Source organism: Protomyctophum parallelum (assembly GCF_964188405.1).
Source record: "Protomyctophum parallelum genome assembly, chromosome: 13".
NCBI lineage: Eukaryota > Metazoa > Chordata > Actinopteri > Myctophiformes > Myctophidae > Protomyctophum > Protomyctophum parallelum.
Genome location: NC_139708.1, coordinates 3,072,590 through 3,084,530, shown reverse-complemented (window position 1 = coordinate 3,084,530; position 11,941 = coordinate 3,072,590). Strand labels below are relative to the sequence as shown.

The window sequence follows — 11,941 nt, the reverse complement described above, 5'->3', positions numbered from 1 at the left end:
TTTTCTGTTGTAATATTAATTGAATATCTAAAGTAAAATGTAATCAATATAATTGTTTGCTTTATTTTGTGCCTATTATTTGAGGTAACATTACATAACAATATCTATATATGGAATCCACTCATTATAGTTAAATACAATATATTTATTCTGATGATTACATTTTAATCTTACTTAATTTTATCTATTAGTTTTTAAGGTCTCAAATCGTTCTGAGAAAATTGCATGAATTCAAATGAATTAATTAAGTAGTTTGTAGAATTGCGCAAGAGAACTCCCAGAATTCCCTGGTGCTCACTTCCTGCAAAACCCTGGTATGTTTTCCCACACTTTATTTCAAATTCTCTCGTCTTGGATGGAGCAGTGCAGAAGGCTGGTTCACAACTTCACATGGTTTGCAAGACATTATAAAGGTATTGTGCTCTCCCTTTTCTTATTTTTTGTTGTAAATGTGAAGTTAAAACATGTAAAATAAGTGGGTTAATAGGCTATTGTTCGATTTTAGAGCTGCATTTTGATGGGGGCAAATTGTGTTGTGGACTGTTTATTTGGCTCATGCTAGCCTCAGTAACCAGGCTTTTCTCCATGCTGCTTAAACTGTTAACTTGTTGTTGGTGTACATTACATGTGAAGTCTGTTAACCCATGTAGGCCTAAAGTCATTTCGATGGGGGGACATTGGGGCTAACTATGCTAATCGGAATTAGCATTAAGCTAATGCAGTAGCTAATGCAGTAATCCACTATGCAGTAACATGGATAAGAAGCTAACTATGCTAATCGGAATGCTAATCGGAATTAGCATTAAGCTAACTGCATCCACTATGCAGTAGCATGGATAAGAAGCTAACTATGCTAATCGGAATTAGCATTAAACTAACTCCATCCACTATGCAGTAGCATGGATAAGAAGCTAACTATGCTAATCGGAATTAGCATTAAGATAACAGCATATTGTTTCCACAAACTTCTACATTCTTTAATTGTGTAGACTTCTTGTAAATTAAGTAATGCAGATGTTTAACAATATTATTACTATTGAGAGCATAACATGAAACCTATGCTTTCATTTTACACTCAACAAGATCTATTATTATTTGGTTTCCAACTCCACCATTTAGCTGGGGACCACCTGGAACCACCCCCTCAAGCACCATTGGTTGAAAACCACTGGTATACACTACAGTGCCCCCATTTAATGGCATATATTCTCTCTGGGTTTATATTGTAAAATTTTATTTTAACTCTGTACAAATGGTATTGGCTTGTGTTCAACTGAGAACAGCTTGTATTTTTCCCCTTCAGGTGACCAATGTATAATTCCTGCTGTTCCTACTTTCCAGTGGTCAACTGGACATTTTGTGGTGACTGAGGTGAGGTTGGATTAGCATTAAACTTCTCTGTAGTGTTTACTATTCAGTTACAGCTTTAAAAATATTTTATGCCACAGCATCCGCATGTATTAATAAGTAAACATTTTAATTTCAAACTGGGCTGGGGCTGCTGCAGTCAATGGGAAAATGCATAGATGTGTGCATAAGGTCAATTAAAGCCTCATACAATTTAATCATGGTACAGCATTTTTTTTTCTGTAGTATTGTGAAGCATGTGTTAATAGCTACGTTGTCTTCTGTGCCTCCAGACGTTGTGGCAGTGTGAGACGTGTACTCGGGGACAACCGGGGCTACCGTTCAATGGCCTTACTGCTTGGAGCTTGTCGGATAGCTGCATTGTTGGTGAGTTTGATGTTGTGTAATAGTGTTTCCCAAACTTTCATGTCAAGGACCCCCACATTGACACAAATTAGCCTGCGGACCCCCATTTGAAAAGATATTCCAGGGACCCCCATAAGAGAAGATTGTTATGGCTCTAGCAGTGATTCTCAAACCGTTACATTTCAAGCCTCAAGGACCTCCAGTTTGATGGGCATAGTCTATAGCCCCCCATTTAATGGCATTTCAATCTCTGGGACCCCCAATTTATATTGTAAAATAAATGTTAATTTAACTCTGTGTACAAATGGACCCGATTGGCCAGACTAGCAATATAATACAACTGAACTTCAAAAGCTGCTTCCATCGATCCATGAAGCATGGATTGGGACACACATTTGGTAAAGGCAACTTTGGGAAAACACCATTTTACTACCCCAAAGATTGGTGTTCGCTGTGCGAGCCATGTTGTTCATTTAAGATTTATTTTTACACCGACTTTTAGACCGATGCATGGGGGGGGGGGGGGGGTTCCCCTTTCACAACCTTTTACAAAGCCTATATTGGGACATGGTCTGAACATTTTCAATATTGGGATTTTTTTTTGTTGCTTTAAGCCCTGGGGTCCATTTGGTTCCATGTGTTACACTCTCAGAGTTACAGACCCGTAAGGGTCCGTTTGGTTCCATGTGTACACTCTCAGAGTTACAGACCCATAAGGGTCCATTTGGTTCCAAACTATAAGTTAGCTGTGGACTCCCTCAAGGACTCATGGGGGTCCCCGGACCCCTTTAAAAAAGATTTATTTCACAGTAGTGTTTACGCAGCATCCGCATTGTGCTCAACTGAGAACAGCTTGTCTTTTTGTCTCCCCTTCAGGTGACCAATGTATAATTCCTGCTGTTCCTACTTTCCAGTGGTCAACTGGACATTTTGTGGTGACTGAGGTGAGGTTGGATTAGCATTAAACGTCTCTGTAGTGTTTACTATTCAGTTACAGCTTTAAAAATATTTTATGCCACAGCATCCGCATTTCGATCTGTGTCATGCATTGAAAACGGCTGATCTACAAGCTCACAACACACCGTGTTCGCTTTGATTGGTGTTTACAACCATGTATTATTAAGTAAACATTTTTATTTCAGGGGGCTGCTGCAGTCAATGGGACAATGCATACTGTAACTAAGTAGCCTTGCCGAACCATGAGGCCCATAGGGGCAGGAGCCTATCTCCTGTTTCTGTAGCATGAGGCAGCTTGATGTACAAGTACACCCCCTGGACATGACGCTAGTATGTCGCAGGGACTTACTCCCCCAATCCAACCCTTGATGTTGAGTGTCAAGTAGGGAGGCACTGGGTCCCATTTTTAGAGTCTTTGGTATGACCCGGCCAGGGATTGAACCCCGACCTCCCAGTCTCAGGGCGGACACTCTAACCACAAGGGCACTGAGCTGGTAATGCATACTGTAGATGTATGCAATTATATTGTAAAATAAATGTTTAACTGAGAGTGTAAAAACGGGTCCATTTGGTTCCATTTGTCCAATAGAGGCTTGTGCTCAACTGAGAATAGCATGTCTTTTTGTCTCCTTCAGGTGACCAACGTAGATTTCCTGCTGTTTGTACTTTCCAGTGTCCAACTGGCCAACAGGACATATTGTGGTGAGTTAGAAATGCCTAGAAATGTCAAACAAAGTAGTTTTTCATCTGAAAATAAGTATTTTGTAGCATGTGTTATAGCTACATTATCTTATGTGACTACAGATGGTGTGGCAATGTAAGAAGTGTGGATTCAGAGGGACAACCAGGGCTAACCTTCTCAGCCATTACCGTTTACAGCACAGGACATTTGAAGTTATACCATGTCTACACAACAGTTGCCCCTGCTCTTTTAAGACACTTTTGTGTCTCCGGACACATTTGTCTAGATTCCATCAGGATGAAGCAGAAGCTTCTGAAGCAGAAGCATGAGATGATGCAGAGTTGGCCTTCCTTAATTGAGCACGCTCAGGTGAGTAGCCATTTTAATCAGATAGTTTTTGTTTAGACCTGAGGCCCATTCTAAAACCTATTCTACGTTTTCTGAAAACCTTAAATCCTTTTTCAAAACGTTCTTGTATGTAACAACTGAGACACATATAGTTCCCACTGACATACATATGCCGATTTGCTCAAACATGTGACGTAAATTCTCCATTCATTCTCAATGGCATTTAATGTCTGTGTTCAGAACACAAACCTTAAACTATCCTCAATACCAGTCTGAAGTTAGGTGTGCTCTTCATGTCATCATACATCATCCCATGCTGGCCAATCACAATTTGCGTCCTCACTTTGTCTTCAATGTTTGTTTACACAGGCCCTCAAAGCTGGACATATGGGGGCTAACGCCCCTAAAGAAAAAAAATATATATATTAAATGTAAAAGTCATTTATATACCTCATGCATTATGACATCAGTCAACCGTAATGTCTTACACATGCATTTTACAACTAACGTGATATCTTTGTTGCCTTGTCTTTTTGTACCTTTTGTATTTCAGATAAGTGCAGAATTCATGAGAATTACCACCGTGCAGCTGGAGCTTACTTTCATGTCGGCGTTGGACCGGTACACTCCCAAGCTCCTGGATCTCTTCCGTTCCAGAGGTGGAGCCCAGGGAGAAAGGCTGAAGAGCATATTGGGACTGCTGGAGGTAGATCAAATCTAAACTCACTCGCTCTTTAAGTGTTAGCCCCTTTTGGTGTTTTAAGCTTTATGTTATGCTCCAGCTGTTGAAAAATAGCAGATCTACAAGCTCATAGCGTGGCACTGAGTGCCGCACTAGTATGAACTTGTAAGTCTGCTATTATTGAAAAATCTGTGAATTCAGAGCGAATGATTTTAACTCAAATCTTTGCTTCTGGGGGGGTCCCTGGAAAAACATATTTCAGATTGGGGTTGGCGGCCAATTACATTATATTCGGGGGTCCTTGACATGAAATAGTTTGAGAACCACTGACAGAAACATGAGGTTTTTTAGAACTTGTCAGGATTTAGAAGGCATTTGTAGAATCGTCCTCAGGTCTAAATGGGGTAAATACCACTGTATTCTGTAATCATTGATATAGGTCTCTCTCTCTCTCAGCACGGTGTACCTGAGAAGGACAGAGATATTGTGGTTCGGGGCCTCATGGAGTACGTTCGAGAAGATGCGGGGAATCTCATCACATTTTTCAACGTAGGTGAACTTATTTCATGTTGTCTAGTAGGTTGATGCAGATGTTTGACACATCTGTTATCAACACTACACATCTTTGAACTGTACTGGAGAGATGAACAACATTTCTTCCAGAAGAAACTGTACATGCTGTGGAATATTATAATTGGGCAGCATAAAGCCTCACATGGTCATTATAATCATCCTTCCTTTTTTAAAGTGGATGAGTGCATGTGTGGTGTAGACCATTGGTTCCCAACCTTTTTATACTGAAGTACCACCTCAGAAAATATTTGACTCAGGAGTGTATACCTGCCCTTTCTGTTCCATTCTTAAGTCAATAATGCTGCTGCTCTGACAAACTCCGTCTAATCACTATTATCGGCACAACTGATGATATTTCTAATGATGAATCCGTTCTCAAATCTTCTATTAACGGCTAGGTGTGTTTTTATGCTCAATTCAGCATGGCTAGATACTAGCCTATTTCAACCAGAAGATGGTCAATGGTCAGAACTACCTGTAGTAAATATTTCACCCCCCCCCCCCCCCCACTGATGGCACTCTCCTCAAGAATCCCTTTGACAACCAGTCTCATAGATGACTGTTGCAGGCTGGCCACATGATTCATTTGATTGAGGGTTCAGGCCAGGGTCTGTTAGTTTGATATCTATGCTTACATAATATGTGGATGTTTTATTAAACTATGGCAATTTCATGTTGCAGGATACCGACAACTTGGAGGAGATACAGGAGCGGCTCACAGTTGGAATCACTGTGTGTACCTCTTCGACCAGTGACAGCACAGACGTCTGCATTGTCCTGGAGGGTGTGGAAGTGGTGAAGGGACTTGGAACAATCGCCAGGGCCTGCTGTGTCCTCATCGGTTTATGCTATGCGCTCAACCTCAGTTACCCAAAGCTGTTAAAGTACACCTTCGAGATTTTCCAGAAACTCTTCTTGGAGCTGGATTCTGGTAAGCTAACCCCAAAGATCCTGAACCTCAAGATGAAGCTTCTGTCTTAAGCATTTCAACTATGGAACTATTTCAACTGCCGTTCTAAAGGCAAAGCAAAACAAGGTATCATCCTCCCCTCCCCACTTCCTCGTACAAGAGTATTGATTATATGCACATGGCTGCCATCTTGCCAGCAAGGTGCTACCTAGGTGCAACTTCCCATAGACAGCCCATTCATCCAAACGGAACAGTCCTGCAACTTCCCATAGACAGCCCATTCATCCAAACGGAACAGTCCTATCTAATTCAAATTGTATTTGACGTTATTTAATAATACAATTAAATAGGACTTTTCTGTTTGGATGAATGAGCTGTCTATGGGAAGGTAGCACCTTGCTGGCAAGATGGCAGCCGTGTGCATATCATCAATACTGTTATTGCACAAAAGTCGACAATCTGTTACGTGTATTCCTTGACCCCCACATCCCATCTCATCCCCATACAAGAGTATTGCACTAAATATATGTATTGCTACAATCAGTTTGAGTATTTGCACTTGGAATTTAATGCCGATTTATATTTCATATACGTACAGTGTTGAGTTAAAATGTTGTATGCCGGTGAATGGTGAATTTTGCTTATCCAAATGGTTAAAGTTTAAATGTTAAACAATTTAAATGTTTTAAAGTATTTAGTGTCTCAGTTTTTGAGAACTCAGGTTTTTACATGGTAGTCAGACCATGGTCTGTGAATTGAATGCATTTCGTTTCATGCACTTTATGTTTATGTCAGAGGTAATAAACCATGTGAAATCGTGCTGGTGTTTCCTTTGTTGTTTGAAGGTCACAATTGTTTTAGTCATTTTGACCATCAGTGTAATTGTATGTTGTACAATGATTTTTTTAATTATATGAATGGAAGAGTGTATGATTAATATGAACTTATTCTTTTTGCTTAGATGTTAATAACCTTTTTAATTATATTTATGGAAGAGTATATTATTTTTGATTAATATGAACTCAATATTTTTGCTTGGATATTAATAAATATTTTTAATTATATTAATGGAAGAGTGTATTTTTGATTAATATTAACTTAATATTTTTGCTTAGATGTTAATGATTTTTTTAATTATATTTATGGAAGAGTATATTATTTTTGATTAATATGAACTCAATATTTTTGCTTGGATATTAATAAATATTTTTAATTATATTAATGGAAGAGTGTATTTTTGATTAATATTAACTTAATATTTTTGCTTAGATGTTAATGATTTTCTTAATTATATTTATGGAAGAGTATATTATTTTTGATTAATATATACACAATATTTTTGCTTAAATTTAATTGATTTACTCAAAATATATGCATTGGAATAAATGATTAATTTGAATTAGATTTACTCAATTCCAAGCTATTTAGATTTACTTAATAATAATGAGTGTAAATTGTTACACCAATTTAATTGACTAGTTACTGTGTAAGATTTCTTACAGTGTACAAGCTCACACACTTGAGCTTCTTCCAGTGTGCGACAGCATCATACCTCTTACAATAAATGCACCATATGTGTGTAGGTGTCCGTACGTGTGTATGTCTGTAAGCCACGTAACTCGAGAACCATTTGCCTCATTTCATTTCACACACACGTTCTACATTACCACAGGGAGTGCAGCAGTGCCCGGCCTTGAGTCGGTTGGATACTCGGTTGTCCAGAACCGCCAGAAAGGGCTCTGGTAAGGCTCTGCCTGTGGACCTAACACCTGTGCAATTTCCAGGGATTTTCATTGTTTCCAACTTGCATCGTTCCCAAGTAGGCCGGTGTCCGACGGCTGAGCTCTAGTCTAAGCATAGAGAAGGGATAACTCTAACCGATCTCTAATGTCTAACCTCTAAATGTATAATCCCAACCCCAACTCCAATCTGAATATTTTGTAATTGTATAATGTAAATCTTTTTGCAACCATAAAACAACCATTTCTCTTGTGAGGACCAGGTAAATGGTTTTCACAATATTAAATTGTTCTACTGACAGTTGGTCCTCACGTATAGGACACAGCAGGGGTGGCCATTTTATGGTGCCACTGATAGGAAACCCATTCATTCTTCCAATAGAGATATGTGACCAGTGCCAGCAGAATATGCCTCATGTCGCCAGAATGAACATGCCTTAAATCAATAAATAAACTCGTTTTTTTTTTAATGTGATTTTCTTTTTTTTTCATATTAATACAGTTTGAATGTTGAAGAAGGTTTTCATTCAAACAGATTGTTCATTTGGGCAAATGAAATGTATACATTTATACGTCAAAGTGGGCTTGTTTTTTAACAAGTTTCTGGAGGCAGAAGAGCGCAGTTCCGAGATTTGCATGTTGGTTACGATTGGTCTGGAATCTCTTTGTCCTCAGGTTTCACGCTCTGATCACCGCCCATTAGCGTGCTTGTGTTTGTAAACACAGAAGTATTCTGGGCATTTGGGTTAGACTTTACAGAAAATAAACAAAACCACGTATAGCTACTCGCTGAAATACACTTCCCAGCTTGGAGTCTTTCACCAACAAACAACAGGCTAGAAGCTAGCTAGCCTAGTTAGCTAGCCGTCTGTGTTGTGTGTTAAAGAGCAAAGAGATCACACGTCTTTTCTTTTAATCACAACTCGCTCATTTCTTGCTCATTTAAAAAAAGGTTATATACTATGTAAACTATGAAATGCAGGCTTTCATTTGGTATATAGAACGTTTGTGTAGGCCGTCTCTAAGAAACGGTATCAATTGAAAAGTAAATGTCGGAAAATCGCTAAAAAATTTTCCTCGCGCACCCAGCAAAGAGCTACGTCTTTTCAAATACGGCCGTTAGTACTGTTAATTCAACATCCGGTGAGGGGAGGATACGGATCGTGTATGTATTGTGTATATAAATCAGGGCATACAGTGGGTGGGCTTTAGACCGGATGTAAGCCTTGCACACTAAATAGACACCCGATGTAGTATGAATCCACCCATCGAATGCACAGGAATTACTATAAATGAAACCAGGCATTGTGACTGCATGTGGACAGATCTGTTTATTAAAATAGCAAATCTACAAGCGCACAACATCATAGCCTGATGCGTCGATTTTATTTATTTAAAATACTGGGTCAATTGTCTGACTTTGATTGCTTAAAGTAGACCTGCATAAAATGGTGTACTGCAGCTATTTACAACCAGGTAGTGTATAAGTTAAATTGAACACTTAACTTAATATTTAATACTTGAATACTTATACTTAGTATTTAATACTTAGTACTTTCAAAAGGGTTTATTGGGGCACCTTACAAATTGCATTGTTTGTTCTACTGGCTTAAACATGTCAGTGTTTCTAGTGTTGCACTGTTGACAGCTAAAACGTCCTATTGTCTCTTGTCCCTCCCATTGTCACACCCACTTCTGTCCAGCTCTAAGGTGATAAAATGTTGTGAATATTGAAAAGGGCTTTTCTCAGCTTTGGGTGAAAGGCCCCAGTCATTTTAAAATGGTTATATCTCCTTCAATTATTGTCCAATTTCATTGAATGATACATCATATGAAAGCTTACATTCTGTACTTTAATAATCTGTAAAAATCTGAAAAATGGAAAAGGCGACATGAGGCATGTTTTGTTGGCACTGGTCACATATATAAGCAGAAACCCGGCAAAAAAATAAATCGTATTAAATGCCCTATAATACAGTAGTGTACACACGCACACACACACACACGCACACGCACACACACGCGCGTCTCCCTTTACCTTCCGCTCTTGGTGACGATCATCTCGTTGGTGATTTGCTGGAACTTGCGCCACAGCTCTGCGTCCTCCAGCGTGACGGTGAGCCGCCGCTCGGTGGGGTCTCCTTTCTCGCGGCCCGCCTGCAGCTCGCGCTCCACCGCGCTCAGCAGCCGCGACACGCTGCCGCAGTTCTCGCCGCCATTAGCAGACGGTGCAGGTCCGCTAGTGCCACAGAGCTGGCCGTTAGCAGACGATGCAATGCTGCCACAGTCTGTTATGCTACCGTCACCGGAGACGGTCCCCGTGGGGCCTCCATCTTCTTGGGAGCCTTCCACTTTCATCTGCCACACACAGTGGTGGAAAACGTATTCAGATTTATGTACTTAAGTAAAAGTATCAATACTGCAATGTACTGTACAAACAATCTGTTACAAGTCCCGGTAATACATTTAAAGTCTTAAATAGCAGATTTACAAGCTCACAACTTGGATTGTGCAGTCCAGGTAGGTAATGAGGACTTTTAAGTATATCGGCGAATGGGAGGCCGACGAGCAACCACGGCCCGCCGACGGCCTGCGATCGCCACCCCGGCCCCCGAGGACTTGTTTTGCCAGCGGCCAGGGGGCCCCAACCGGGCCCCAACCAACCAAAGGGACCGGGCCCCAACCAACCAAAGGGACCGGGCCCCAACCGACCAAAGGGACCGGGCCCCAACCGACCAAAGGGACCGGGCCCCAACCGACCAAAGGGACCGGGCCCCAACCGACCAAAGGGACCGGGCCCCAACCGACCAAAGGGACCGGGCCCCAACCGACCAAAGGGACCGGGCCCCAACCGACCAAAGGGACCGGGCCCCAACCGACCAAAGGGACCGGGCCCCAACCGACCAAAGGGACCGGGCCCCAACCGACCAAAGGGACCGGGCCCCAACCGACCAAAGGGACCGGGCCCCAACCGACCAAAGGGACCGGGCCCCAACCGACCAAAGGGACCGGGCCCCAACCGACCAAAGGGACCGGGCCCCAACCGACCAAAGGGACCGGGCCCCAACCGACCAAAGGGACCGGGCCCCAACCGACCAAAGGGACCGGGCCCCAACCGACCAAAGGGACCGGGCCCCAACCCACCAAAGGGACCGGGCCCCAACCCACCAAAGGGACCGGGCCCCAACCAACCAAAGGGACCGGGCCCCAACCCACCAAAGGGACCGGGCCCCAACCAACCAAAGGGACCGGGCCCCAACCAACCAAAGGGACCGGGCCCCAACCAACCAAAGGACCGGGCCCCAACCAACCAAAGGGACCGGGCCCCAACCAACCAAAGGGACCGGGCCCCAACCAACCAAAGGGACCGGGCCCCAACCAACCAAAGGGACCGGGCCCCAACCAACCAAAGGGACCGGGCCCCAACCAACCAAAGGGACCGGGCCCCAACCAACCAAAGGGACCGGGCCCCAACCAACCAAAGGGACCGGGCCCCAACCAACCAAAGGGACCGGGCCCCAACCAACCAAAGGGACCGGGCCCCAACCAACCAAAGGGACCGGGCCCCAACCGACCAAAGGGACCGGGCCCCAACCGACCAAAGGGACCGGGCCCCAACCGACCAAAGGGACCGGGCCCCAACCGACCAAAGGGACCGGGCCCCAACCGACCAAAGGGACCGGGCCCCAACCGACCAAAGGGACCGGGCCCCAACCGACCAAAGGGACCGGGCCCCAACCGACCAAAGGGACCGGGCCCCAACCGACCAAAGGGACCGGGCCCCAACCGACCAAAGGGACCGGGCCCCAACCGACCAAAGGGACCGGGCCCCAACCCACCAAAGGGACCGGGCCCCAACCGACCAAAGGGACCGGGCCCCAACCGACCAAAGGGACCGGGCCCCAACCAACCAAAGGGACCGGGCCCCAACCAACCAAAGGGACCGGGCCCCAACCAACCAAAGGGACCGGGCCCCAACCAACCAAAGGGACCGGGCCCCAACCAACCAAAGGGACCGGGCCCCAACCAACCAAAGGGACCGGGCCCCAACCAACCAAAGGGACCGGGCCCCAACCAACCAAAGGGACCGGGCCCCAACCAACCAAAGGGACCGGGCCCCAACCAACCAAAGGGACCGGGCCCCAACCAACCAAAGGGACCGGGCCCCAACCAACCAAAGGGACCGGGCCCCAACCAACCAAAGGGACCGGGCCCCAACCAACCAAAGGGACCGGGCCCCAACCAACCAAAGGGACCGGGCCCCAACCAACCAAAGGGACCGGGCCCCAACCAACCAAAGGGACCGGGCCCCAACCAACCAAAGGGACCGGGCCCCA

General features: G+C 44.0%; 2 protein-coding genes across 2 annotated transcripts in view; one reads left to right on the top strand and one right to left on the bottom strand.

Moving 5' to 3' along the window:
* Positions 1-9,962, bottom strand: part of LOC310869640 (T-box transcription factor TBX19-like) — a gene marked incomplete at its 5' end in the record, with an annotated part of 19,671 nt that extends 9,709 nt beyond the window's left edge. Inside the window, one exon of the mRNA XM_083780471.1 lies at positions 9,643-9,962. Coding sequence (XP_083636597.1) covers positions 9,643-9,962 — 320 coding nt within the window. The remainder of the gene's footprint in view (positions 1-9,642) is intronic.
* LOC310869916 (uncharacterized protein) lies at positions 1,309-6,108 on the top strand. Its single transcript, XM_083780896.1, has 6 exons — positions 1,309-1,371; positions 1,641-1,734; positions 2,590-2,657; positions 4,254-4,406; positions 4,839-4,931; positions 5,637-6,108. The coding sequence occupies exons 4-6, from the start codon at positions 4,269-4,271 to the stop codon at positions 5,934-5,936; spliced, it is 531 nt and encodes a 176-aa protein (XP_083637022.1). The 5' UTR covers positions 1,309-1,371; positions 1,641-1,734; positions 2,590-2,657; positions 4,254-4,268; the 3' UTR covers positions 5,937-6,108.
* Positions 9,963-11,941: the final 1,979 nt, after the last annotated feature.

What these genes read in the sequence shown, in the direction of transcription:
- LOC310869916 (XM_083780896.1), top strand. Translation starts at nt 4,269, where the DNA reads ATGAGAATTACCACCGTGCAGCTGGAGCTTACTTTCATGTCGGCGTTG. An exon ending in GCATATTGGGACTGCTGGAG is followed by an intron (nt 4,407 to 4,838) that starts GTAGATCAAATC and finishes TCTCTCTCTCAG; the next exon opens with CACGGTGTACCTGAGAAGGA. An exon ending in ATCTCATCACATTTTTCAAC is followed by an intron (nt 4,932 to 5,636) that starts GTAGGTGAACTT and finishes TTCATGTTGCAG; the next exon opens with GATACCGACAACTTGGAGGA.